Raw genomic sequence first — 23,682 nt, 5'->3', positions numbered from 1 at the left:
GGTGCTGCTGGGCAGCCCAGAGGCCCACACTGTGCCCCAGCCCATGGCACCCAGCCGCGCTCACCACATTTCCACGTGGGGACTCGGCACTGTGACTCAGGCAGAGGGGGGCGCACGGGGGCCAGGTGCTGCCCAGGGCCCAGAGGTCAGCTTCAATCATTGGCCAGGCCTAGGGACCACACCTGTGTACGAATTTCGTGCACTGGGCCTCTAGTTGTTCTATAAACTTAATGCTTATCCCAAGTTTTGGGTGGTTCTTATCTGACTTTTATGACGAAGATTTGTAAGGGACCACTAGTGATTCAATGAGTGAACGACAATATCACTACTGACTCATGAAAAATGTTTTCCTGCTATTCCTTTGTCAAATTTCTGGTTCTAATTTAAAACATACCTTGAAATTACAAGGTGAACTATTAAAACGAAATTGTTACTACCTGTAACTATTCACCTTGGTAAATAAAAAATTTCCTCTCCAAAATACAGAAATAACCTAGATGTCGATTCATCACCCATAAACCCTTAATTTCAAATTTCTGTGCACGAGTGGCTTCAGTTCCCACTGACTCATTTTAATATGGTAGATTATAGTTTTTAGATTCCAAACAAGTAAAACAGGAAAATTTCTTGGTTAAAAAAAAAGCCTAGTAATTTTCCAGGTCATACCAACTGAGTCTTAAAACTGCAGGGCTAACTTCTTTTGTTTGCTGCTACTAAACCCAAAGCTCACCTTTAGACGTTTCACATTGTACACATGGACTCCAGCACTGGTGCCCGATGCAGCTAACCAATTCCCATCTGGACTGACCGCCAAAAGACACATGGATTCCACTGTCCCTGTGAGGACAGAACAACAGTTAAGTCTGAATTTAATGTCCACAGCCAGCCCTGCTTTGATGATGGCAAAAGCCAGTAAGACCCTCAGTTTGAAATTACTAATGGGATTTCCTTTTTAAAAATACATATTTTTTTATTGATTTCAGAGAGAGGAAGAGAGAGATAGAAATATCAATGATGAGAGAAAAATCACTGATCGGCTGCCTCCTGCACACCCCACACTGGGGATTGAGCCCACAACCTGGGCATGTGCCCTGACCAGAATCGAACCATGATCTCCTGGTTCATAGGTGGACACTCAACCACTGAGCCATATAGACTGAGGATTAGGATAATTTCTTGATAATTCTGCAAATAAGTTTTAGATAAGAATCTATTTTCATTTAATCACACTCTTCATATAAAGAGGAGCCTGAGAGATAAACATGAAGGCATCACTTGCTCAGGCCTGAATGAGACACTGCCTACCATAGGAAACTTTGTTTTAAAATCTTTCTCTACTGCCCTGACCGGTTTGGCTCAGTGGATAGAGCGCCGGCCTGCGGACTGAAGGGTCCTAGGTTCGATTCCGGTCAAGGGCATGTACCTTGGTTGCGGGAACATCCCCAGTAGGGGGTGTGCAGAAGGCAGCTGATCGATGTTTCTCTCTCATCGATGTTTCTAACTCTCTATCCCTCTCCCTTCCTCTCTGTAAAAAATAAAATATATATTTTAAAAAAATAAAATAAAATAAAAAATAAATAAAATCCTTCTCTACCAAGTAGTTTTTTTAAAATGTATTTTTATTGATTTCAGAGAAAGGGAGAGGGAGAAAGATTATCTCCATCAGTGATGAGAGATAATCATTGATCGGCTGCCTCCTGCACACCCCCCACTAGGGATTGAGCCCACAACCTAGGCATGTGCCCTTGACCAGAAATGAACCCAGGACCCTTCAGTCCACAGGCCGATGCTCTATCCACTAAGCCAAACTGGCTAGGACTCTACCAAATAGTTTTTAATCAAAGTTAGGGACAAATAGCCAATTCAATAGGCTTGAAGCATATCTTAAATTTATTGAGCTGCTTGCTATATATTTAGCACTAAGGGAGCATGGGCACATATGAGCCATCTTTGTCATCAAAAGATTTGAAACCAATCTGGCAACATAAAGACTCATGTGGGATAAAAATCAGACAGTGATGCTATATGCCAAAATACATGCTGCTACAACACCCCCAAACGATGAAAAAGCTCTAAAGCAAGACATAAGCCAGATGCTAAAGGATGGGTGAGGTAGGTAGAAAAAGATGAACAACGTGAGCTAAGTAACAAGAACTGAAATACACAGGTTTGACGGCTGTGAAGAAACCAGCCTGACTCTAAGGGGGAAGTGAGATGAGAGAGAAGAAATAAAAGTGTGTGTGTGTGTGTGTGTGTGTATGATGCAGAGCCTAATTTTAAGGGATGCTAAATGCAAGATAAAGAGTCTAAGTTTTTTTTTATTTTTTTAATATATTTTATTGATTTTTTACAGAGAGGAAGGGAGAGAGATAGAGAGTCAGAAACATCGATGAGAGAGAAACATCGATCAGCTGCCTCCTGCACACTTCCCACTGGGGATGTGCCCGCAACCAAGGTACATGCCCTTGACCGGAATCGAACCCGGGACCCTTCAGTCCGCAGGCCGACACTCTATCCACTGAGCCAAACCGGCACGGCAAGAGTCTAAGTTTTATAATAAAAACATACAGGTACTCAATAAAAACTGGCAGTTTACTTTATCTTACTATCTTGTGGGTTTCTTTTCCTGCATGCTTCTGAAGCAGCTTATGAATAGTGAGAGTTTAAGTTAAAAGAGTTGACTTTTGTCCTGGCCAGTGTGGCTCAGTTGGTTGTGCGTTGTCCTGTGCACCAAGTGATGGCTGGTTTGATTCCCGGTCAGGGCACATGCCCAGATTGCAGACTTGATCCCTGGTAGGGGGCATGCAGGAGGCAGCCGATCGATGTTTCACTTTTACATCGATGTTTTTCTTTCTCTCTCCCTAAAAAATCAATAAAAATATTAAAGAAAAAAAAAAGAGTTGACTTTCCACGCTGATGGGAGTCTAAATGACAGTGAAGCTGCTATAATCCAGGGTGAGGAAGAAGGGAAAAGGCCCATGGGAAGTATCCAAGAAAACTACCAGCTTAAATTAAGCTGGGTGACTAAGTCCTCAATAATTAACTCAACAAGTTAACTACAGAATCACTTATTCGTGCATACTCATTCATGTTCTCAAAGAACAGGGAAAAATGGTCATGAACTTTATATGACAGGTAATGAAACTGTATGTGTAAGTTCATCTTTATAAAAACAACCAAAAAATTAACATGTCTATAAAATGCCTATCTACACACACACTGGAATATACAAACATATTAACAGTAGTCAGGATTATAAATTATTTTAACGTTCTTGTTGCCCTGCTAACAAAAACTCTTCTAGGGGTGATGAAACTTCTCTGGCGCCAAATAAGGAATCAAAAGCCCAGTGAGAAAAGAGTAGGTGTGAGGAATATTTCACATCTCATCAACGTTTTTATTTGCCAGATATCTCCTCCTACTTTAAATTGCAAACATGTGAGTGAATGTAGTTGCAGGGTGGAGAAGAGTATTAGTGAATGCCCGACAATGAATAAGGTTTAAAAGGGAAAAATAAATACATCAGAGGCTGACAACTCTCTCCTATGGCCAGTTACCAAATTCCTACCTGACTGAGCCTGAAAAGTATGCAGGTGCTTGAAGCTTCCTTCCAACAGCCGAATGATATGCAGAGACCCTTGATTTGAAGCCACAAAGAGCTTTGTTGAATCTTCAGAAAACAAAATCTGAACAGCAGAGCGAAGGAACGCTGGCATTTTGGAAACCTTGGGGTGAACCAGTAGTAAAAAACCAGTAAGAGAGAGAAGTGAGACCTAGAGCCATCAATAATAATCACAGCCAGCCTTGTTACATTAATGCTTCCTGTGTCTAAGGAAGCCAACCGATGAAGGGTCTGGGACACTGACATGTCTAATGTAACCTATACACCTCCGCCTCCTTTATCTCTTCAAAAGCCTAAACTTCACTGCCACTTTCTGGCATTTCCCTACTCTTTCAAAAACAAAAGCAAATCAAAGTGGAAAAAATAAAACACTTTTTTTGGTAACAGCTGTCTCCAAATACCTTTCACTGAGTAAGGATTCATATCCAGTGCATTCCCACTTCACACAAAAATTCACTTTGTGTGAATTTTCTCCTTGTTCAACCAGACACTGGGTTATCACTTACCCTGTCATAATTCAACCGACAGAGAAAAAACCGAGAAGCTGTGGAATACGCTATCCAACTTCCACATGGGGATACACAGCTGCAAATAGGATACACAGCTGCAAATAATGTTCTCGGGACCCTGCAATGTTAGGAATCAGATGAATGTTCAAGTAAAACTTCAGACAATGAGGTTCGCTGTCGTCACTCTGGACGTACCCACGAACACCTACACATAATCCTTACGGTTATATACTCTGTGTCACTATGATTATGTCAGCAGTAGAGTACCTAAATGGTGTGGCTTTGGTTTCCAAGAGCTGAGGTCTATGAATGAACTAAATACTAGTAATCTCAGCCCTTGTGTACCTCACAGGTAGCTTCGTACTAAACCCTAACATTAGAAACCCGAGCAGAGAGGCACTTCATGCAGGTAAGCTTTGGAGGCAAGGTGACTTGGAGCATTGATTTTATTTGTTTTAGGACAGTCTACTGTAAAGATCTCTAAGAAGACCTGTCCTGGTGGCTCAGATAAATGGAGCATGTCCTGTAACACCAAAGGCTGCAGATTGGATTCCCAGTCAGGGCACATACCCAGGGTACAGATTTGATCCCCTGTTGGGGTGCATATGGGAGGCAAATGATCAATGTTTCTCACATCGATGTTTCTGTTTCTCTATCTCTTCTTCTCTGTCTTAAAAAAAAAAAAAAACTTCAATAAAAACATATCCTGGGGTGAGGATTAAAAAAAACGGGGGGCCTCTAAGAAATAGTAAGTGAAAAAATTTGCAGAACAAAGGAAAAATGTGTAACATTTATATACTTCAAAAAACTCACGAAATATATCTAAATGTATGAAAATATGTCTGTACCACATACTCTCTCACACAAAGAAGATCTGGAAGGATATATTACAGCTAGCCAATTAACAATTATTTCAGGAAATGGGAAGAAAATTAAAGAAGTGGATGAGGAAATAAACTATCAATATTGCTTGAATTTTTTACAGTAAGACTGTATTCACAAATATTTGTGTAATTAAAATAAAGGTTTTTCTAAAGAACACAAAGAAGTTTGCATAGTAGATTCCCATTATTGTAAAAAGAAAGGGCATATGCACAAATGGGTGGGAATTTTTTTCTGGAAGGATATACAAGAAACTCTTGGCAATGATTATCTCTGGAGACGAGGCCCAGGGATTTGGGTTTAAGAAGGGAGTTCAGCCCTAGCTGGTTTGGATGAGTGGATAGAGTGCTGGCCTGCGGATTGAAGGGTCCCAGGATCGATTCCAGTAGAGGGCACATGCCCGGGTTGTGGGCTCAATCCCCAGTAGGGGGCGTACAGGAGGCAGACAATCAATGATTCTCTCTCATCATTGATGTTTCTACCTTCCTCTCTGAATTTAATAAAAAAAATTTAAAAAAAGGGAGCTCATCTTTCATTGCATACTCTTTTGTACCATTTAAATTTTTTTTAAAAAGCATATTATTTTCATAATAATACAAAAAAATAAAACCAATTTCCTGTATTCATCCGCCCAATAAATTCTAAATGTCCAACATATAATCACGGGAAATCCAGTTCTGTTGACATAGTATTTCATTCAAATTATTTTAGATTTTATACAGTTAGTGATGTCAACTAAGTAATCCTCAAAATTCAGCAGGAGAAAATGCTCTGGATTTCAGAAACTGTACACATACAGTTAAACTTCCTTACCTTTGTTTTGAGGTGCAGTAAATGATCTGCATCTTTAGAGAGTGGAAGGGTATCCCCATGCTTTCCTGGAACAAGAAATTTCCCTGAGGTTTTTCCTCCTCAAAGAAAGGTTATTTGTATATATTTTTTCTTCTAAAAAGTCATTCCTGGATAGAATGGAATCTCTGCCAGCGACAAATCAGGAAACTATCTTCATAAGCCTACCATTTTCTGGGGAAAGCAGTGAACATTCTCTTCTCTTTGGGTGCCCTCCATGGCCTATGGCACATCACTAATTTGCTGAAGCTCAACACCACAGCCAGGCATGTAGGTGGGTGAAAGTGGAGTTTGTGGTTCGTGTGGCCTCAACTTCATTTGCTCGTTTTGGAAACTTATTCCAGTACAAACATAGTCGAATATAAAACAACAGAACCTAAACATTTCCTTACAGGTCACACAAAAGGCCACTAGGCTGTCACCCTAGTAAGAACCATGTGACCTCCTGGCAGGGATGTCACTAACCAATATTAAATCCTGCCATTTTTCAACATCCTATTTTGACCCCAATCAAGCCAGAGCAAACGATTCCACAACCTTCACACCCACTACATCCTGCTACCACCACCCTTTCTACCATACAGAACTGTACACTTTTAACAGATCTAACACTCAGAAGAACTCCTTTGCTCCATCTAGTGGGTGGGAAACCATGAATTCCAATGGGCACAGAAAAATCTACTTCCATTTTTCCATAAGCAGAGTATCAATTGCAATTCTAATTTTTGGTTTCTCTCTTCAGTTTTTTTCCTAGAAAAGTCTTGTTCCCATCTTACCTGTTGCAACTGTAGATCCCAGTCGCCAAAGATCCAAGTGATGAGAAAACTGGAAGAGGAGAAGCTGTCTCTTTTTTGAACAGGAAATGAGACGTCGCTGTATCCAAGAATCGAAAAGTGGTAAGTAGGCCGGGGTCATCTACTGTCTCAGTATGAGATATAGTAGCAGCATCTTAGCACATTTTTTACTGCTAAAATCCATCTGCCTGATAAATATTCCCTACATAATACCATATTCCAGGCACTGTCCTAGGGTCTAAGAACACACTAGTAAATAAAAGCATACCTACCACTCTCAAGCTCATAGTCTAAAGGGTTGACACAGAATTAAACAAGCAATTACACTAAGTGTGCTAAGAACTGTAATATGGCTAAGCACAGTATGTAACAAAAAAAGCACCGAAGTCTTACAGATTTGCTCAGAAGTGTGAGCTATGCTCAGAGTGTTGTGGGACAGGGGAATGGGAAAATGAGGAGATAGTGAGGGGTTAGGGCAGCCGTGGGCAAACTACGGCCCGCGGGCCGGATCCGGCCCGTTTGAAATGAATAAAACTAAAAAAAAAAAAGACCGTACCCTTTTATGTAATGATGTTTACTTTGAATTTATATTAGTTCACACAAACACTCCATCCATGCTTTTGTTCCGGCCCTCCGGTCCAGTTTAAGAACCCATTGTGGCCCTCGAGTCAAAAAGTTTGCCCACCCCTGGGTTAGGGGATAATACTTACATGGGGAAAAGTGATTTTTCGGAGAGCAGCATCATAATTCTTTACCTCCACTTTCTCCATGAGAGGACGAATGACTAAGTGGGTGTCAGTGCCTGGGTGGGAGGGAGGGAGAAGGGAGAAGACATCAGAATTAGAAAATGTTCTGCATGAAAACAAGCAGAGCTGGGCAGAGTAAAGCAGCAGCTGGCGGAGAGCAGAACCCACCTCCAGATATCAGTGCTGTCGGGCTGTGGGCCACGGTTCGCACGTCGTGAGTGTGATGCTGGAATGGCTTTGTCCGCACCCACTGCTTCTCGCTGCTGTTGGAAGTCACAGAGACCAGCTGAAAATGGAATACTGTCCCCTCGGCTGTGCCCACCACGAAACTGTCTTCTTGCTGAGAAATTAAATCATCAAGGAGGTACATTTGAGCAAAACAGGGCCCACTTTGAAAAAGATTTCCTGAGGTTGTCTGTCTGGGCAGCTTAAGGGAAAACGTATGCCCAGAATAGGAAGGTCAATTCCAACATAGGAGCAAGCTCACTCATATATAATAACACACCCCCTACTAGCACAATTAACAACATGTACCTCAACCAGTTACAGAGCTTTCATATATACAAACTAGACCTCATTAGAAATTCAATACAAAAATAAAACATCTAAGAATAAATTTAACAAGAAATGTGCTAGACCTATATAAGAAAAAAAATTTAAGTCCTCCTTAAAGGACACAAAAGATGACCTAAACAAAGAAATCCATACCATATTCTTGAATGAGAGTATTTAACATGATAAAAATATTGATGATCGTTAAGTAAATTTTTAAGTTTTATATAACCCAATAAAAATACTGACAGTCTATACCTGGAACGAAAAAAGTTGTTTCTTAAATTCATATAGAACAAACAAAAAAACTTAAAAACCAAACACAAACAAACCAATCCAAGCAAGAATAGTAATGAAAATATATTCTCAAATATTTGGAAGCAGGGACTCAAACAGAAACATGAACACCAGTGTTCATAGCAGCATTATTCACAAGAGCCAAAATATGAAAACAACCCAAACGTCCATCAATAGATAAACTCAATGGAGTATTATTTAGCCTTAAGGAGGAATAAAATTCTGATAATGTTACAACATGGATGAATTTTGAAAACATTATGCTAAGTAAAATAACGAAGACACAAAAGAACAAATATATGATACCACTTATGAGGTACCCAGAATAGGCAAATTCATAGGGACAGAAGGTAGAATGGAAGTAACCAGGGGCTGGGAGAGGAGAGGAATAAGGAGTTATTCTTTAATGGGTGATGAAAAAGTTCTGAAATGGAGAGGTGATGGATGCACAACACTGTAAATATTTTTTTAAAATATATTTTATTGATTTTTTACAGAGAGGAAGGGAGAGAGATAGAGAGTTAGAAACATCGATGAGAGAGAAACATCGATCAGCCTCCTCCTGCACATCTCCTACTGGGGATGTGCCCGCAACCCAGGTACATGCCCTTGACCGGAATCGAACCCGGGACCTTTCAGTCCGCAGGCCGACGCTCTATCCACTGAGCCAAACCAGTTTCGGCTGTAAATATTCTTAAGGTCACTGAATTGTACACTTAAAAATGGTTTAAAAAAGTCCTAGCCGGTTTGGCTCAGTGGATAGAGCATCGGCCTGCGTACTGAAGGGTCCCAGGTTCAATTCTGGTCAAGGGCATATGCCTGGGCTGCGGGCTTGATCCCCAGGGGGGGCATGTGGGGAGGCAGCCAATCAATGATTATCTTTCATCACTGATGTTTCTATCTCTCTCTCTCCCTGCCTCTCTGAAATCAATAAAATATATATATATGTATATATATGTATGTATATATATGTATACACACACACACACACACACACATACATATGAAAATACAAGAATACATTTTCAAAAAATGGTTAAAATGGCAAATTTTGTTATGTAAATTTTATCACAGTAAGAAAGATTTTAAATGTAAATAAAGTGCTAAGAACATAGCCTGGCTGGTGTGGCTCCGTGGTTGAGCATCGAACCTGAACCAGAAGGTCACGGCTCGATTTGGGTCAGGGCACATGAGCCCGAGTTTTGGTCTTGATCCCCAGTATGGGGGTGTGCAGGAGGCAGCCGACTGATGATTCTCTCTCATCACTGATGTTTCTATCTCTCTCTCCCTTCTTCTCTAAAATCAGTAAAAATATATTAAGAAAAAAAAAGTGATTCAGAGTCCAACTTTGAATGTGAAGTTTTAGGAATACTTAATCACTTTAAGTCAGTTATACTTTCCTTTTTATATGTGCATAACTGATATCACAAAAACTTATGGTTAACTCAAGGAGGTCTTCAATAAGGAAAATATAACTTCTATGTTTAAAAAAGCATTGTGTCATTTTATATTAAAATAGTTTATATTATCTGCTTATACTATAAAATACACATTTTACTTTACAAAAAAAGCACTATGGCATAGTTTAATTGGCAATATTTCTTCTTTCTCATAACAAAAAAAATTATGGCATATTTTACAATAATTTATATCTAAGAGTCAATGCAATGTAGTAATATAGGCATATGAGAGAAGATCAAACAGTATAAAATGGTATACAATACAAATTAAGCCTGCCTCCCACTGACTGCCCCCCCAATTTCCCTCTCCAGAAATTATAATTTGAATTTTAAAAATCTTCTTAGAGATATTATATATATGTATGTATACACACATATACTAGCATAACTGCATATACATAAAATATCTAGTACATAAATACCTAATATACGATATCTAATATATAAATCTGCCTTCTTCTCTTAATACACTATTATGTCCTATATTATATACTATTATGCTGTTCTGTTTTTCACTCTTAACAATATATTCTGAGAATTGTTCCACAGTAGTCAATATACATCTTCCTTGATCTTTGAAACAGGTGCATATTTGTGTAGGTACAGTTAAAATGCTACTAAAATTAATAATTAAGTCTTAAGTCTAATAATTACAACCATTTTAGATTAAGACTCCATTTTAAAAAGATAATTTCTCCCACTCATTTCAACTTATACTTTTTTTTTTTTTTAGCTCTTTGGAGATTTTTAAAAAACATATATTTTATTGATTTTTTACAGAGAGGAAGGGAGAGGGATAGAGAGTTAGAAACATCGATGAGAGAGAAACATCGATCAGCTGCCTCCTGCACACCCCCTACTGGGGATGAGCCCGCAACCCAGGTACATGCCCTTGACCGAAATTGAACCCAAGACCCCTCAGTCCACAGGCCGACACTCTATTCACCGAGCCAAACCGGTTAGGGCTCTTTGGAGATTTTTAAAAATATTTTTATTGATTTCAGAGAGAAAGGGAGAGGAAGAGAAAAACATCAATGATGAGAGAGAATCATTGATCAGCTGCCTCCTACACGTCCCCTACTGGGAATTGAGCCCACAACCTAGGCATATGCCCTTGACGGGAATCGATCCGGGAACCAACAGTTCAGTCCTCAGGCCGATATTCTATTCACTGAGCCAAACCAGCTAGGGCTCAACTTATACTTCTACTAGTGGCCCGGTGCACGAAATTCGTGCACATTAAAAGGGGATTAATTAGAGAAAATATTTTAATATTGCTATCTGCCCTTTCTCTATAATAGAAGTGTCAGAGATGAAAGAAATTTAGTAAAAAGTATATGAAAATCTTCCTACTGTCAGAGTCTGGGGCACACCATGGGACCCTGAGTCAAGTCCCCGCCCACCCACGTGCGACTCAAAATCGTGCGAGACCCAGACCTTGCCGCCCCTCCCCCCATTGGGCTAGATCCAGACCCAGTTGGTCCCACCTTGTCAAGCCCCGCTGGGCGGGGGGCGCAGCCTCAGGTCCCCTGGCCCGGCGCCGAGGCGGGGGGCGCAGCCTGAGGTCCCCCAGCCCGGGCCGGGGCATGGGGTGTGCCTTGAGGTCCCCCGTCAAGCCCCGCCAGGTGGGGGACTTGGCCTGAGATCCCCTGTCAAGCCCTGCTGGACGGGGCAGCCTCAGGTCCCATGGCCCAGTGTCGGGAGGGGGGCACAGCCTCAGGTCCCCCATCAAACCCCACCGGGAGGGGGGGCGCAGCCTCAGGTACCCCGTCAAGCCCTGCTGGACGGGGCAGCCTCAGGTCCCATGGCCCGGTGTCGGGAGGGGGTACAGCCTCAGGTACCCCGTCAAGCCCTGCTGGACGGGGCAGCCTCAGGTCCCATGGCCTGGTGTCGGGAGGGGGCATAGCCTCAGGTCCCCTGTCAAACCCCACCGGGAGGGGGGGGCACAGCCTCAGGTACCCCGTCAAGCCCTGCTGGGCAGGGGTCACGACCTGAGATCCCCTTGCCCGGGGGCGAGGGGGAGAAGCCTCACTGTAGTGTGGGATCTGCGGCCTGAGGTCAACCGTCAAACCCCGCTGGGCAGGGGAGTGTGGCCTAAAGTCCCCTGTCAAGCCCTGCCGGGTAGGGGGCACGGCCTGAGGTCCCCTGGCCTGGCACCAGGGTGGGGGGCATGGCCTGAGGTCCCCTATCAAGCCCCACGGGGGCAGGGAGGGCGCAGCCTCAGGTCCCTGCTGATTGCTCGTTAAGGCTCATTATGGGAACTTGGCCTCCCCTGTGGGTGCAGCCATTTTGTGGTGGAGTGACGGTCACTTTGCATATTCCCTCTTTATCATATAGGATTATAGTTTATAGGTGACATCTACATGTTTTACAGGGCTTTAATACACACAAAACTGTTCTCACGGAAAACCTGTGAAATGGGACAGAAACATTTTATAGGCAAGGAAAGCAAACATGTGTGATCTCTACACTAGAAACTGGATTTTCACCCTTAAGATAGCAATTCTCAAATTAAGAAGGCAAAAAAATAAAGGACATAGTAACAAACCTCAAAGCTACTTCTATACCTCACTGCAAACATACCCAAACGTTTCTGATTAAGCACTTTGGTTACCAAAAGGAAAGAGGCACACCTGTTCAATACAAATCTGCTTAAGTCTTATTCAAAGAGAAGACAATGAACATTGTCAAAAATCACTATAAAATTATCTTCTAATTTCCCAAGGTAGGAAGCGGGAGAACAGTTGTACGGAGAGGGGAAACACTGCTTCTCGAGATTCTTTGAGCACACGGTGCCCTGTCTTCAGTCAGACCTGATTAACTAGGGGTGGGGAGCCTGAGGAAAACCTCTCTGCTAACCAATCCTTCAGAGAATATTCTCCAGCTAGTTGCTAAGAGAATAAGAGAGTTCAGGGAAATTATGTGGCTTTTCAGATGGATTTTCCTAAACTCATCTTCCTCCAGGGCAACGTTCAGAGCCAGGGAACAGTGTTTGTGGTGCAACAATGCCAGGGCCTTCTCTATCATCCCCCAGACTGTACAGGAACTGCTCAACACAGGAGCCATACTCACATCAGAGACAGCAATGGACTGCACGTCAGCGTTTGCAACGAGATGGGTCTTCACAAGCGTCCCAGTAGCTGAGTCCCAGAACTGCACCTTCCCAGCAGAGTCCACACTGATGACAGTGCCATCGGACAAGAAGGCCACACCCCATATGATACACTTCCGCTTAGACACACCCATATACTGCCTATCCACGAGCATCTTATGAATAGTGCTCCCTGAAAAATAAGAAAAGTCCACATTTGAACGATGTGGTAAACATGTTAGGTTAGCTACCCGAGCACAGACCACATCCAATATATACTACTTATGGTGAACTCAGTCTCTCAACACCAAAATGGTTGCCTAAAGATGAGAAAGGAGGGTGGGGACAGGGAAGGAACAGAAATTTGCTGGAGGGGTGGGGGTGAAATGGAAAAGAGACTTCACTTAAAACTAGCCAACTGCACACAAACCATTACTCTTTGCTCTTTTCCAAACCCCCTGGGATAGAGACAGTGACAATTTATGAGAATGTGTAGAGTTGTAACTGGCTTAGCAGAGCCCTGAAACTAAGTACCAAGTCAGCAGTGGGGAAAGCCAAGAAGTCACCTGACTTCACCCTGGGATCCTCAGAAAAGTCAGGAGCTGGTGACCCCAGATACTCTAGAAACAGAGGAAGAAAGTGGGACTAAAAGGAGGAATGGAATGAAAGTAAGTTTAAGAAACTTGTAGATCCCTCAGATTCCTTCCCCTAAGTAAAAATCCAGGCAATGCCATAAAACCCCACCGCAACAAAAGACTAGAGACCTATTCTCTGAAGAGGGACATAGGCACAATTGAGGGTGGTAATACTATATGGAATATAAAACCCTAATATGCAAATAGACTGAATGGCAGAACAACCAAACAACCGGTTGCTATGACGTGCGCTGACCACCAGTGGGCGCACACGGAACATGGCGGGCATCGGCAGCAGCGGGATAGTGGAGCAGGTGAGCAGGGGCACCAGACCAAGGTGGGGTGCTGGTCACTGTCATCGGGGTGAGCCTCTGGTGGTTACTGAAAATTCTTTGCTCCTGTGAGCCGCGGTCCCGCCTGGTGCTCGCACCTGCTGCCGGCGCAGGAGCCACCACTCACACCCGCTATCCCCGATCGCCCCTGATGGCTTCTCCACCTCCTCCTGCTCCCGAGGGGCAATCGGGGCAGCAGCCACAGCTCGCACCTGCTGATGGCGCTGGCCCCAATAGCTCCGCACCATCAGCAGGTGCTAGCGGGGCCGGTGTCATCAACACATGGGAGTGGCGGCAGCAGGAGCGGGGCTGCCGGCAGACAGGGTACCGGGGGCCATGGCGGGGGTGCGGAGGATGGGCTGAGACCCGCTCCTGTGCCCACTGTAGCCTCGCGGCAAACAGTTCAATGTGCACGAATTCGTGCACTGGCCCCTAGTCTATATATCAATATATATAAAAGGCTAAGCAACTGGCTGATTGGCTGACCAGCCGGTAGGTATGACGTGCATTGACCACCAGGGGGCAGACGCTCAACGCAGGAGCTGCCGAGCGACAGCAACTTTGTAGAGTGCCCTCTTGCTCTCCGGGAGCCCTTGGGGGATGTCAGACTGCCAGTGTCGGCCCGATTCCCACAGGCCAGGCTGAGGAACCCCACCTGCTGGAGGGACCCCACTCACTCCGCAGATGCCCTTCAAGCCTTGGCACCGCCCCAGGTGTGGCCGGCCGGGGAGGGACCGCGGGAAGTTGGCTCCAGCAAATACACACACACACACACACACACACACACACACACACACAAATATACTGCATCCCTCCTTGGCCAGTGTGGCTGAAATGGTAGAGTGTTGTCCCATGCTCTGAAGGTCACTGGTTGATTCTCAGTCAGGGCACATGCCTAGGTTTTGGGCTCGGTCCCTGTAGGGGGTGTGCAGGAGGCAGTCAATTGATGTTTCTCTCTCCCCTTCTCCCTTCCTTTTTCTCTAAAATAAATAAAACATATTTAAAAAAAATACTGCATCCCATAGAAAAACCAAAATTCCTCCCAAAGCAGGATTAGTAATCCAAGAAAGGACTGAAATTCATGGTGAACATCCCAGAAAATTAAGAAGGTTAGGGCTAAACATCGTTGAAAGCATAACAAGAACTCCAGTTTGTCAGAAATGTGAATCTGACAAGACCCACATCCCAAATGAATTGAGAAAAACAGTCACCCACCTGAATTGACATCAAACACACTAATGTAGTCTATGGAGCCAGCTGCAATGTGGGTACCAGAGGGATGCCAGCTGAGACTCAGGATGCGACCTTGGGAGTTGAACAATAAAAAAAGCAAGTGACAAACACATAAATATACAGCAAAAGGTAACTGAGTTCTCCCTCCACAATTATCTACAGGGCTAGTGTTCTCTAGTCTTAGCTCCCACTACTTAGTGCACTCTTGTGAAGAAATGGTTTATAACAGATGAGGAACAACTTTGCCCTGGGATCCATAATGAAGTATTTGATACTAACTTTAATAATGTATAAATGGTTGATGGGAGTGTAAAGAAGCACAACCTTTTGAGGGTGACCTGGTAGTAACCTAACAAAATGTAAATGTGCTTCTTTAGCCCAGTAATTGCACGGGGAACTAATCAAAGAGAAATACTTGCATGAATGCCCCAAAACATGTATATAAAAATATTCACTGCACCACTGGTCTTAGTAGTAAAAAAAAATTACTATCCATCAGTTGGAGTTTGACTAAATAAATTATGGAACACCATAAAATGCTATGCCACGCAGACTGGCAAGACTGACAGATGCCTGTGATGTAACAAGTGAAAACAGGTTCAGGCACTCCTGTGTATTTGTTTATATGAATATTTTAAAGAGTCTAGAAGATTAATCTCAAAATGTTGTCTACATAGGGGAATGAGATACTTATTTTCTCTTTCATACTTGGCTACACATATGAAATTTTTAACAAGCACTGGATCATCTTTGTAATTTAAAAAGAACACTCCAAAGGTATTAAAAACAACCAAAATATGAATCTGAGTAGAAGAGAATAAATATTACTAATGGATACAAAGAATACATGGAACAGTTACTATTTGCTAGAAGGGGAGTAAGAAAACTATGGCCTTAAGGCCAAATGAGGCCCGCCACCTTTTTTTGAAAGTAAAGTTTAACGGAGCATGGCCATGCCCATTTGTTTAAGTATTATCTATGGCTATTTTTGTGCCACAACAGAGTTGGCAGAGATGGTTTGACCTATAAAGCCTAAAATATTTACTACTCTGTGTCTTTACAAAAACAGTTTGCCAACCCCTACTTTACAGGTCAGGATCAATTGGTCCAGGTGAAGCTCAAACATGGGCGATTATTTATAGAACTCCCCCGTTCAATTTGAATGCACATCAGGATTATGAATCACAGCTCTGCCCTAGCCTGTTTGGTTCAGTGGGTAGAGCGTTGGCCTTCAGACTGAGGGGTCCCGGGTTCAATTCTAGTCAAGGGTACGTACCTCAGAAAGAAAAAAAAAAGGATACGTACCTCAGTTGCAAGCTTGATCCCTGGCCCTGGTCAGGGCACATGTAGGAGGCAACTAATCGATATGTCTCTCTCACATCGATGTTTCTCTCTCTCTGTCTTTGCCCCTCCCTTCCACTCTCTCTAAAAAAATCAATGGAAAAATACCTCGGGTGAGGATTAACAGCAATAAAAAAGAACCACAGCGCCTAAAGATGAAATTCTCGTTTCCAGACTTTATGCACACTTGTTGAAACATCACAAATTTAAGTGAGAATTAACAAATCAACTTATAGAGAAACACTAGCTTTTCTATTTTGTATTTCTGGTTTTCTATATTTTCACTTAACCAAGCAATCACAACTATCCTATACAATGGAGAAAGCCTGAGCTGGAGATGGCTTCTAGTACATACCCTGTACTCAGATAGAGTTAGCATATCCTATATAATAAAAGCCTAATATGCTAAGTGTCCAGTTGTCCATTCAACCAATCAAAGCGTAATATGCTAATGATATGCTTAGTCCGCTCAACCGCTCGCTATTACATGCACTGACCACTAGGGGGCAGACAGTTGACTGGTTGACCAGTCGCTATGATGTGCACTGACCACCAGGAGGCAGACACTCAATGCAGGAGCTGTCCCCTGGTGTTCAGTGTGCTCCCACAGGGGGGGCGGTGCTCAGCCAGAAGCCGGGCTCACTGTTGGTGAGCGCAGCGGTGGTGGTGGGAGCCTCTCCTGCCTCTGAGGCAGAGCTAAGGATGTCTGACAGCTGGACATCCCCTGAGGGCTCCCGGACTGGGAGAGGGCACAGGCTGGGCTGAGGAGACCCCCCGCCCCCGAGTGCACGAATTTCGTGTACCGGGCCTCTAGTCTATAATAATAAAAGCATAATATGCTAATTAGATTGGACATACTTCCAGACGACCTTCTGGATGAAGCTGGGGCTGGTAGGGAAGCCCAGGTCCCAGGTGCCAGAGGGAAGCTGGTGCCGGCCTCTGGGGGAAGGCAGGCCTACTCTTGCATGAATTTCGTGCATTGGTCCTCTAGTAGTTAAAATATTACCTGGACCCATGGGGAAATATCCCATCCCTAGTGGCACAGAAACATAACTACTTGCTAAGGCTATTCACAGCCCCACCACAAATGACCCTTACTTTTCTGCCGATCAAAATTTCTTTCAAACTGGATTTTGTCTGGGTTGATTTGAAATAGTTTCACAGATCCATCTTCACAACCAATCTATTAGAAGGTAGAAAATAGAGAAGATAAGCATTTTACATTTTTAACTAAACATATTTATTTACAAATATATACATTTCTGCCCTAAAGCGATCACTTGCTCTGAACACTACGGTGTCGGGTGAATTTCCCGCCAAAATATAAGATGGCGTGTGTATTCTTGGCAGCCTTTTCCTGACAAGAAAGCAGGCTAACTAGTGGTCCAATTCTTGCACAGGACATAGAAGTAGGATTTCACAGGGCATCTCTGCTAGAGACCCATGGACTAAATGAAAGACCTAGTAACTATATAATCTAAACAGATACTTATCAAGATATTGTACAAATTAGTGCAAATCAGAAGAGAACAGTGGTCTTATCACAAAAGGTTCAACCTCTGAAAGCACCCATTCTAATGTTAATGGTTGGGGAAGCAGTCTTCTCAGTCTGTGCTCAAACAATTTTGAGAAACACTGTGGTGAAACACAGTTGCACAAGTTAACTGGTGGGAGGACCTAGGAATTTTTAATATGCACTAGTGCACTGTAAATCTAAAAAGGATTTTAATATGCTATATTCTGAAATGAAATTCATCATAAAACACAACAAAACAAGTCTCTACAGCTCCCAATTCCAAAGAACAAAGTTTGGGAAACCAAACTAACCCTCTCATTTCATAAATGAATAAATGAGGTCAAAAGTAAAAACAGAAAGGATGCAAAAGAACAAGGGATTGTTAATCCCCAATATCAACTCCAATCTTATACTGGGGTTGCTGAATGGCTATATAGCGTAACATAACTTTAATCTACCTTCCTATGAACACAGGGAAGAAGTTTTAAGTGGGCACAAGAGGAATCTTGGTTTAAATTACCAATAGTTGTCTACTGACCAAAAGTTGAGAGCCACTGGGGCTGGCAGCCATGCTCCAAATGGGTCCTCCGAAGGCATCCATAGAATACTTGATGTTTAAGGCCTGCAAATCATACTCGATAATCTCTCCGTTGAGTCCAGCACTAAAGAGTCGCTGTCCTTTTGCCCAACACAAAGCTTCTGTAGCTCGAGACTCATGACCTGGGAAAAACTACAGAAACACCATAACTTCAACAACCCATCATGAGTTCATCATCTACCAGCACTGAGTGGTCACAGGCAACATGGTGAAAAATAAGCCCTGGCTGGTTTGGTTCAGTGGATAGAGCGTCAGCCTGCGGACTGAAGGGTCCCAGGTTCAATTCTGGTCAAGGGCACACTCCTGGATTGCTGGCTTGATCCCCAGTTGGGGATGTGCAGGAGGCAGCCGATCAATGATTTTCTCTCATCATTGATGTTTCTATCTCTCTACCCTTCACCCTTTCTCTCTGAAATCAATAAACATATATATTTTAAAAAAAGAAAAAGAAAATACTTCCCCAGCCTAGCTAGGTAACTCAGAGCATTGTCCCGATACACCAAGGTTGCGGGTTCAATCCCAGGTGAGGATACACACAAGAAGCAACCAGCCCTGCCAGTGTGGCTCAGTGATTGAGCACTGATCCATGAACCAAGAGGTCGATTTGCAAGCTTGATCCCCAGTAAGGGGCATGCAGGAGGCAGCCAATCAATGTTTTACTTTCACATCAATGTTTCTCTCTCTAGCCCTCTACCTTCCTCTCTCTCAAATCAATAAAAACATATATATTTTTAAAAGCAACCAATGAATGCATAAATAAGTGGGACAACAAATCGATGTTTCACTCTTCCTCTCTCTCAAATCAATGAATAAAAATGTAAAAAATAAAATAAAATACTTCCCTAGAAATAACAGGTGTGGGATTTTGTGCTATCAGAAGATCATGTCTATTGACATTTTCATTTTTTTCCAGGATTGTGTTTTAGTTATTTCTACAGTTGGTTTTGTTTCTTTTAGTAGAACTTATTCTGCAAAACCTTTTCAGTAGGAACCGGTCTGGGGCTCCCAGCACTATCAAAACTTTATAAACCCCCTGGAGCCCTAGCAGTGTGAGGAAGCGAGATCGGACCCCTGGACCAAGCAAAGCCCGTGCGCTGCTGCATCCCTGCATCCTGTTCCAACGTCCCGCCACCATCGCCATCACGCCCAAGAGAAAGGCTGAAGGGGATGCTAAAGGAGATAAAGCCAAGGTGAAGGAGGAGCCACAGAGAAGATCCGCCAGGTTATCAGCTGAACCTGCTCCTCCAAAGCCAGAGCCCAAGACTAAAAAGGCCCCTGCAAAGAAGGGAGAGAAGGTACCGAAAGGGAAGGGGGAAGCTGATGCTGGCAAAGATGGGAATAACCCTGCAGAAAATGGAGATGCCAGAACAGACAGGCACAGAAAGCTGAAGGTGCTGGAGATGCCAAGTGAAGTGTGTGCATTTTTGATAACTGTGTATTCAGGTGACTGTACAGTTTGAAATACTATTTTTTTTATCAAGTTTTATAAAAATGGAGAATTTTGTCTTACTTTTTTTTTTAAGCTATATAAGCTATGCACACAAAACACTTTATTGTTATTTTGGGGGGGAAGGACATATAGTACTAAGAGAATGTCTCCAAAGCTGGAATGACATGGAGGGGAATACCTTTCCCTTCTAGTTTTGAGAAACTTCCTCTTGGTTCCTGGGAGGAGGGATCTCTTGATGTTGACACACATTAGCCATATTGGCACCAACACCTTGTTGTGTGGGAAAACTAAAATTCGTTTTTATGTCCTTTTCTCCCTCTCCACTTTAAGCATAGACTTTGGCTCTCTTAAGCCCAGAGACCTATGGGGACCTGACCCAAACAAACTGATTTCCAGTATGCTGGGCAATCTGGACTTTCCAGTGTCACCAGTGAATGGAGTCCCTCAAAAGAGCAGCAGTTTCTTTTTAGATTGTGGATCTACAGATTGACATTCTCTGCCATTTTCATTTCATTTCCTGAAAGTCAGGGTCGGCTTGTGAAAAGTTGTTAAACAACATGCTTAATGTGAAATGTCAACCCTCACTCTAAACTTTTCCTGTTCAGAGCATCAGATGAAGGCTTCACTGGGTTTTATAGTGGCTTTCTGATTTTGGTAGTTCACTGAAGAAGGGAGTTTGAAAGTTGTTGTATACTGTTAAGGACTGTCTGCCCATGTCCTGCCCGAAATACCATGATTGTTTATGAAAAGTATCTTTAATAAAGTTGGATACAGTTTGGCTTGTGGAAAAAACAAACAAACACCTTTTCAGTAGAATAAAATTTGCATCCAATTGTATTTGAAGTATCTAATTTTAAAAAAATCAATGCAACTATCTTGATTGGGTGATGGTTTCAAAGCGTGTGTGTGTATGTCAAAAGTTATTAATTTATATACTTTAAATACATGCTACTTATTGTGTCCATTTTACCTGTACAAAGCTGCTTAAAAAATAAAAGATAAACTAATGCAGTTCACTCCAGCCGTTCATTCAAGTCTCAGATTTCTAAGTGCTGTCTTAGCATTCAAAAAGTTTCATCTCTATCAAGACATTTTATTCTTTTATTTGCTTGACACAAAAGAGACAGGGTAAGCATAATTTTTCCTATCTGAATTTGAAAGGGCCAAAGTACTTGTGGGTGAAGTGGCTTGCCCAAAGTGTCAGTCAATGACATGAAGAGAATGTTGGTCTCCCTATCCCTAATCCCTATTCTTTTCACTCTGAGAGATACAATTTTTTCTTGTTCTGAGCGTAACTAACAGAGCTAAGCAACCTTAAATAGTAGGGAAAGAAAGCAGAAGACTAGATTGCATTACTTAATTGTTGAAAAAACAGATAAGAGAATAAGAGACACGGAATAACAAATGGTTGACGTAATTCATTCAATAAGAATTAATTCAGCAGTGGCTTTGTCCTAGATACTTGCTAAATGCTGGAAATATAGTCATGAACATCACTGACATGGTCCCTGCTTTCATAAAATTTGAAGTTCAGTGACGAAGACATTAAACAAATATACAAATTATTATATAATCACAGCTGTCATAAATGACAAGAAAACACAGGATGCAACAAGCATGTACCACAGCATGTTTGTTCACACTAAGACCCAGTTGTGGTCACCAGTAATTTTTTAACTCCTATTAGTTCTTCAGGGATCAGCTCAATGTCATTCTTTTCCAAGATTCCTAAACCCACCTCATCAGAGTAAGTTATCTCTCTAGTAAGATTCTATGCCTGTACTTAGTTTTATATAAAATTTAACTGGACTTTGAACTCCCTGAGGGCATCTGACATTTGTTTTAATGCCTAATATTTGCCGCTCATTCATTTAGAAACTTTTACAGAGTGCCTACATTCCAAGTACTAGGCTGCTGGGGACTAAATTCATTCATTTACCTATCTATCCGCTTATATCATGATGCCCAGGGTATGTAAGACACTCAATAAATGTGAATGGAATTCTATGTTGCACCGGAAATCAGTAATCAGTGCCTTTGAAAAAAAAATGCTGCCGTCACATCCCTCTACATCCAACTGGAATGTTACCTCGTTTACCATCTCCTTTACTCCCAAATATAGGGATGTAAGTCTACATTCTCTGACAGGCCAACTTAGGAATCTACTTCCTGCTATCACCTCACCAAAGTTTCTGACATTAAAATGTTTCATGATTTTTCCTGAAATTGGTATTGACACCCCCAGCAGGAAATGCCACCTTACCAAAGCTGCAACAGTGTGGAGACTGATATAAAGCAATGGTCTCGACAATTTTCCTTCTTGTGCCCAAAAGAACGAGCAAACCTCAGTTTCCAAATGACAGTGAGCTGCCACAATTCCTAGGCAGGCTCTTTCTCACCAACATAACACATCAAAACGCGGAGCTTCTCTCATCAGTCAGACAAGAAATCGCATGCTGCAGAAGTTACATAGTTCAAAACAACTCGAGAGAGCATTTAGTCACTTTCTTTTGATCTCTGGCTACAAAAGACATACAAGTTTTTGTAGAACCAAACTTAAGAAAATTATCAGAAACACCAAATCAGGCTTCCAAATGACTTACTTTCTCCTGAAAGTAGTTTGCTGACAAGTTATATATTTCCACAGTGCCATCTGTTCTTGAAACAGCCAATCTGTTTGACTGGTTATTGTAAGCCACACAGCGGATCCCTGATGGAACATAATTAAAGAAACGAACTCGATGGACTTTAAATTCACCCATTCCTAAGGGAGGGGAGAAGAAGAAAAAAGAGTCATGTTTGTAAAATGTTAACTGCAGTATTGTTCCTTATTATCACTGCTCTGGATGGAAAACTCCAACTATATCTCACTGAAGTTCATGTCTACGGATCTAACTAGCGATATTTTCATGCCCCACACAAGAATCTATCAAACAATCTCCAGACGCTCAAGATTCTTTTGCAAAAATGTTAAAAGATCAACATATAGATCACCCAGACGTTTAACAATCCTGACAACTGCCTGAAGGAAGTATGGAAGAGAGGGGTGAGAATCTAACATGTGATCTTAGGGCAAAAGACTGAACACAGTATCATTCTGTCAAGGGAGCGTCCGAGGGAGACGCTGGAGCGGACCAGCTGAATTCCAGGAAGAAAGAACTGAGGTCCTTCTTCCCCTCTGGGGCGTGAGGCTTCTCGGAGGGTAATGACACTGGCGGATGCTGGGAATGGAGAGAGTGAGCACCGCGACCCTCCGCAGAGGCAAGAACCGCTGAGAGCCCAAGCCGGCCTCTCAGAGTCGGGTCTGCAGAACTCCCGCATCGAAAGCACCTTGAAGAAATGGTTTTTAGAAATGCAAGATTCCGGGTCGTACTCCATACAGCTCCAGAATTCCAATTTCTGGGCGTGGAGGGCAGACGCTAGGAATCTGCATCTTAGCAAGCACTTCTTCCTAACTCCACCGCAGGCGAAGGTTGCAGGTCACAGACTTGAAGGTGGTACTGACGGGGCGGGCAGAGCCCAGAGCTCCCGATCGGGGAAGCGACCGGACTTGGTCCGGCATCTGTCAACTACCCCTCCAACCCCCGCCCCCAACCCCGCCAACGTACGCACTCGGAAAGGGCAGGGGCCGGGCCTGGCTGACCCCTGACTCGTCTCCCTTCAAGGTTAGGAACCCGAGAACAGAAAACGGGTGTTGGGCCCGGCCCGGCCAAGAGGGAGTCTGAAGCGCGCACGAGGTCTCCACCGCCCCTTTCATCTCCGGGGACCTACGAAG

The 23,682-nt window shown here is 42.9% G+C and overlaps 1 protein-coding gene and 1 pseudogene across 1 annotated transcript in view; one reads left to right on the top strand and one right to left on the bottom strand.

The window, feature by feature from the left end:
- UTP4 (UTP4, small subunit processome component) overlaps positions 1 to 23,675 on the bottom strand; it is a 29,361-nt gene extending 5,686 nt beyond the window's left edge. Inside the window, 14 exon segments of the mRNA XM_006091150.3 lie at positions 731 to 837; positions 3,569 to 3,725; positions 4,114 to 4,233; positions 4,235 to 4,249; positions 5,827 to 5,891; positions 6,639 to 6,735; positions 7,367 to 7,458; positions 7,571 to 7,742; positions 12,784 to 12,995; positions 14,985 to 15,074; positions 17,442 to 17,526; positions 18,398 to 18,589; positions 22,511 to 22,671; positions 23,520 to 23,675. Coding sequence (XP_006091212.1) covers positions 731 to 837; positions 3,569 to 3,725; positions 4,114 to 4,233; positions 4,235 to 4,249; positions 5,827 to 5,891; positions 6,639 to 6,735; positions 7,367 to 7,458; positions 7,571 to 7,742; positions 12,784 to 12,995; positions 14,985 to 15,074; positions 17,442 to 17,526; positions 18,398 to 18,589; positions 22,511 to 22,671; positions 23,520 to 23,664 — 1,710 coding nt within the window. The 5' untranslated portion in view covers positions 23,665 to 23,675.
- Positions 19,486 to 20,269, top strand: LOC102428597 (annotated as a pseudogene).
- Positions 23,676 to 23,682: the final 7 nt, after the last annotated feature.

This window comes from Myotis lucifugus, unplaced genomic scaffold, assembly GCF_000147115.1.
Source record: "Myotis lucifugus unplaced genomic scaffold, Myoluc2.0 scaffold_88, whole genome shotgun sequence".
NCBI classification, from domain to species: domain Eukaryota; kingdom Metazoa; phylum Chordata; class Mammalia; order Chiroptera; family Vespertilionidae; genus Myotis; species Myotis lucifugus.
The sequence above is the reverse complement of the archived record's forward strand: the minus strand, read 5'-3'. Positions and strand labels throughout refer to the sequence as shown.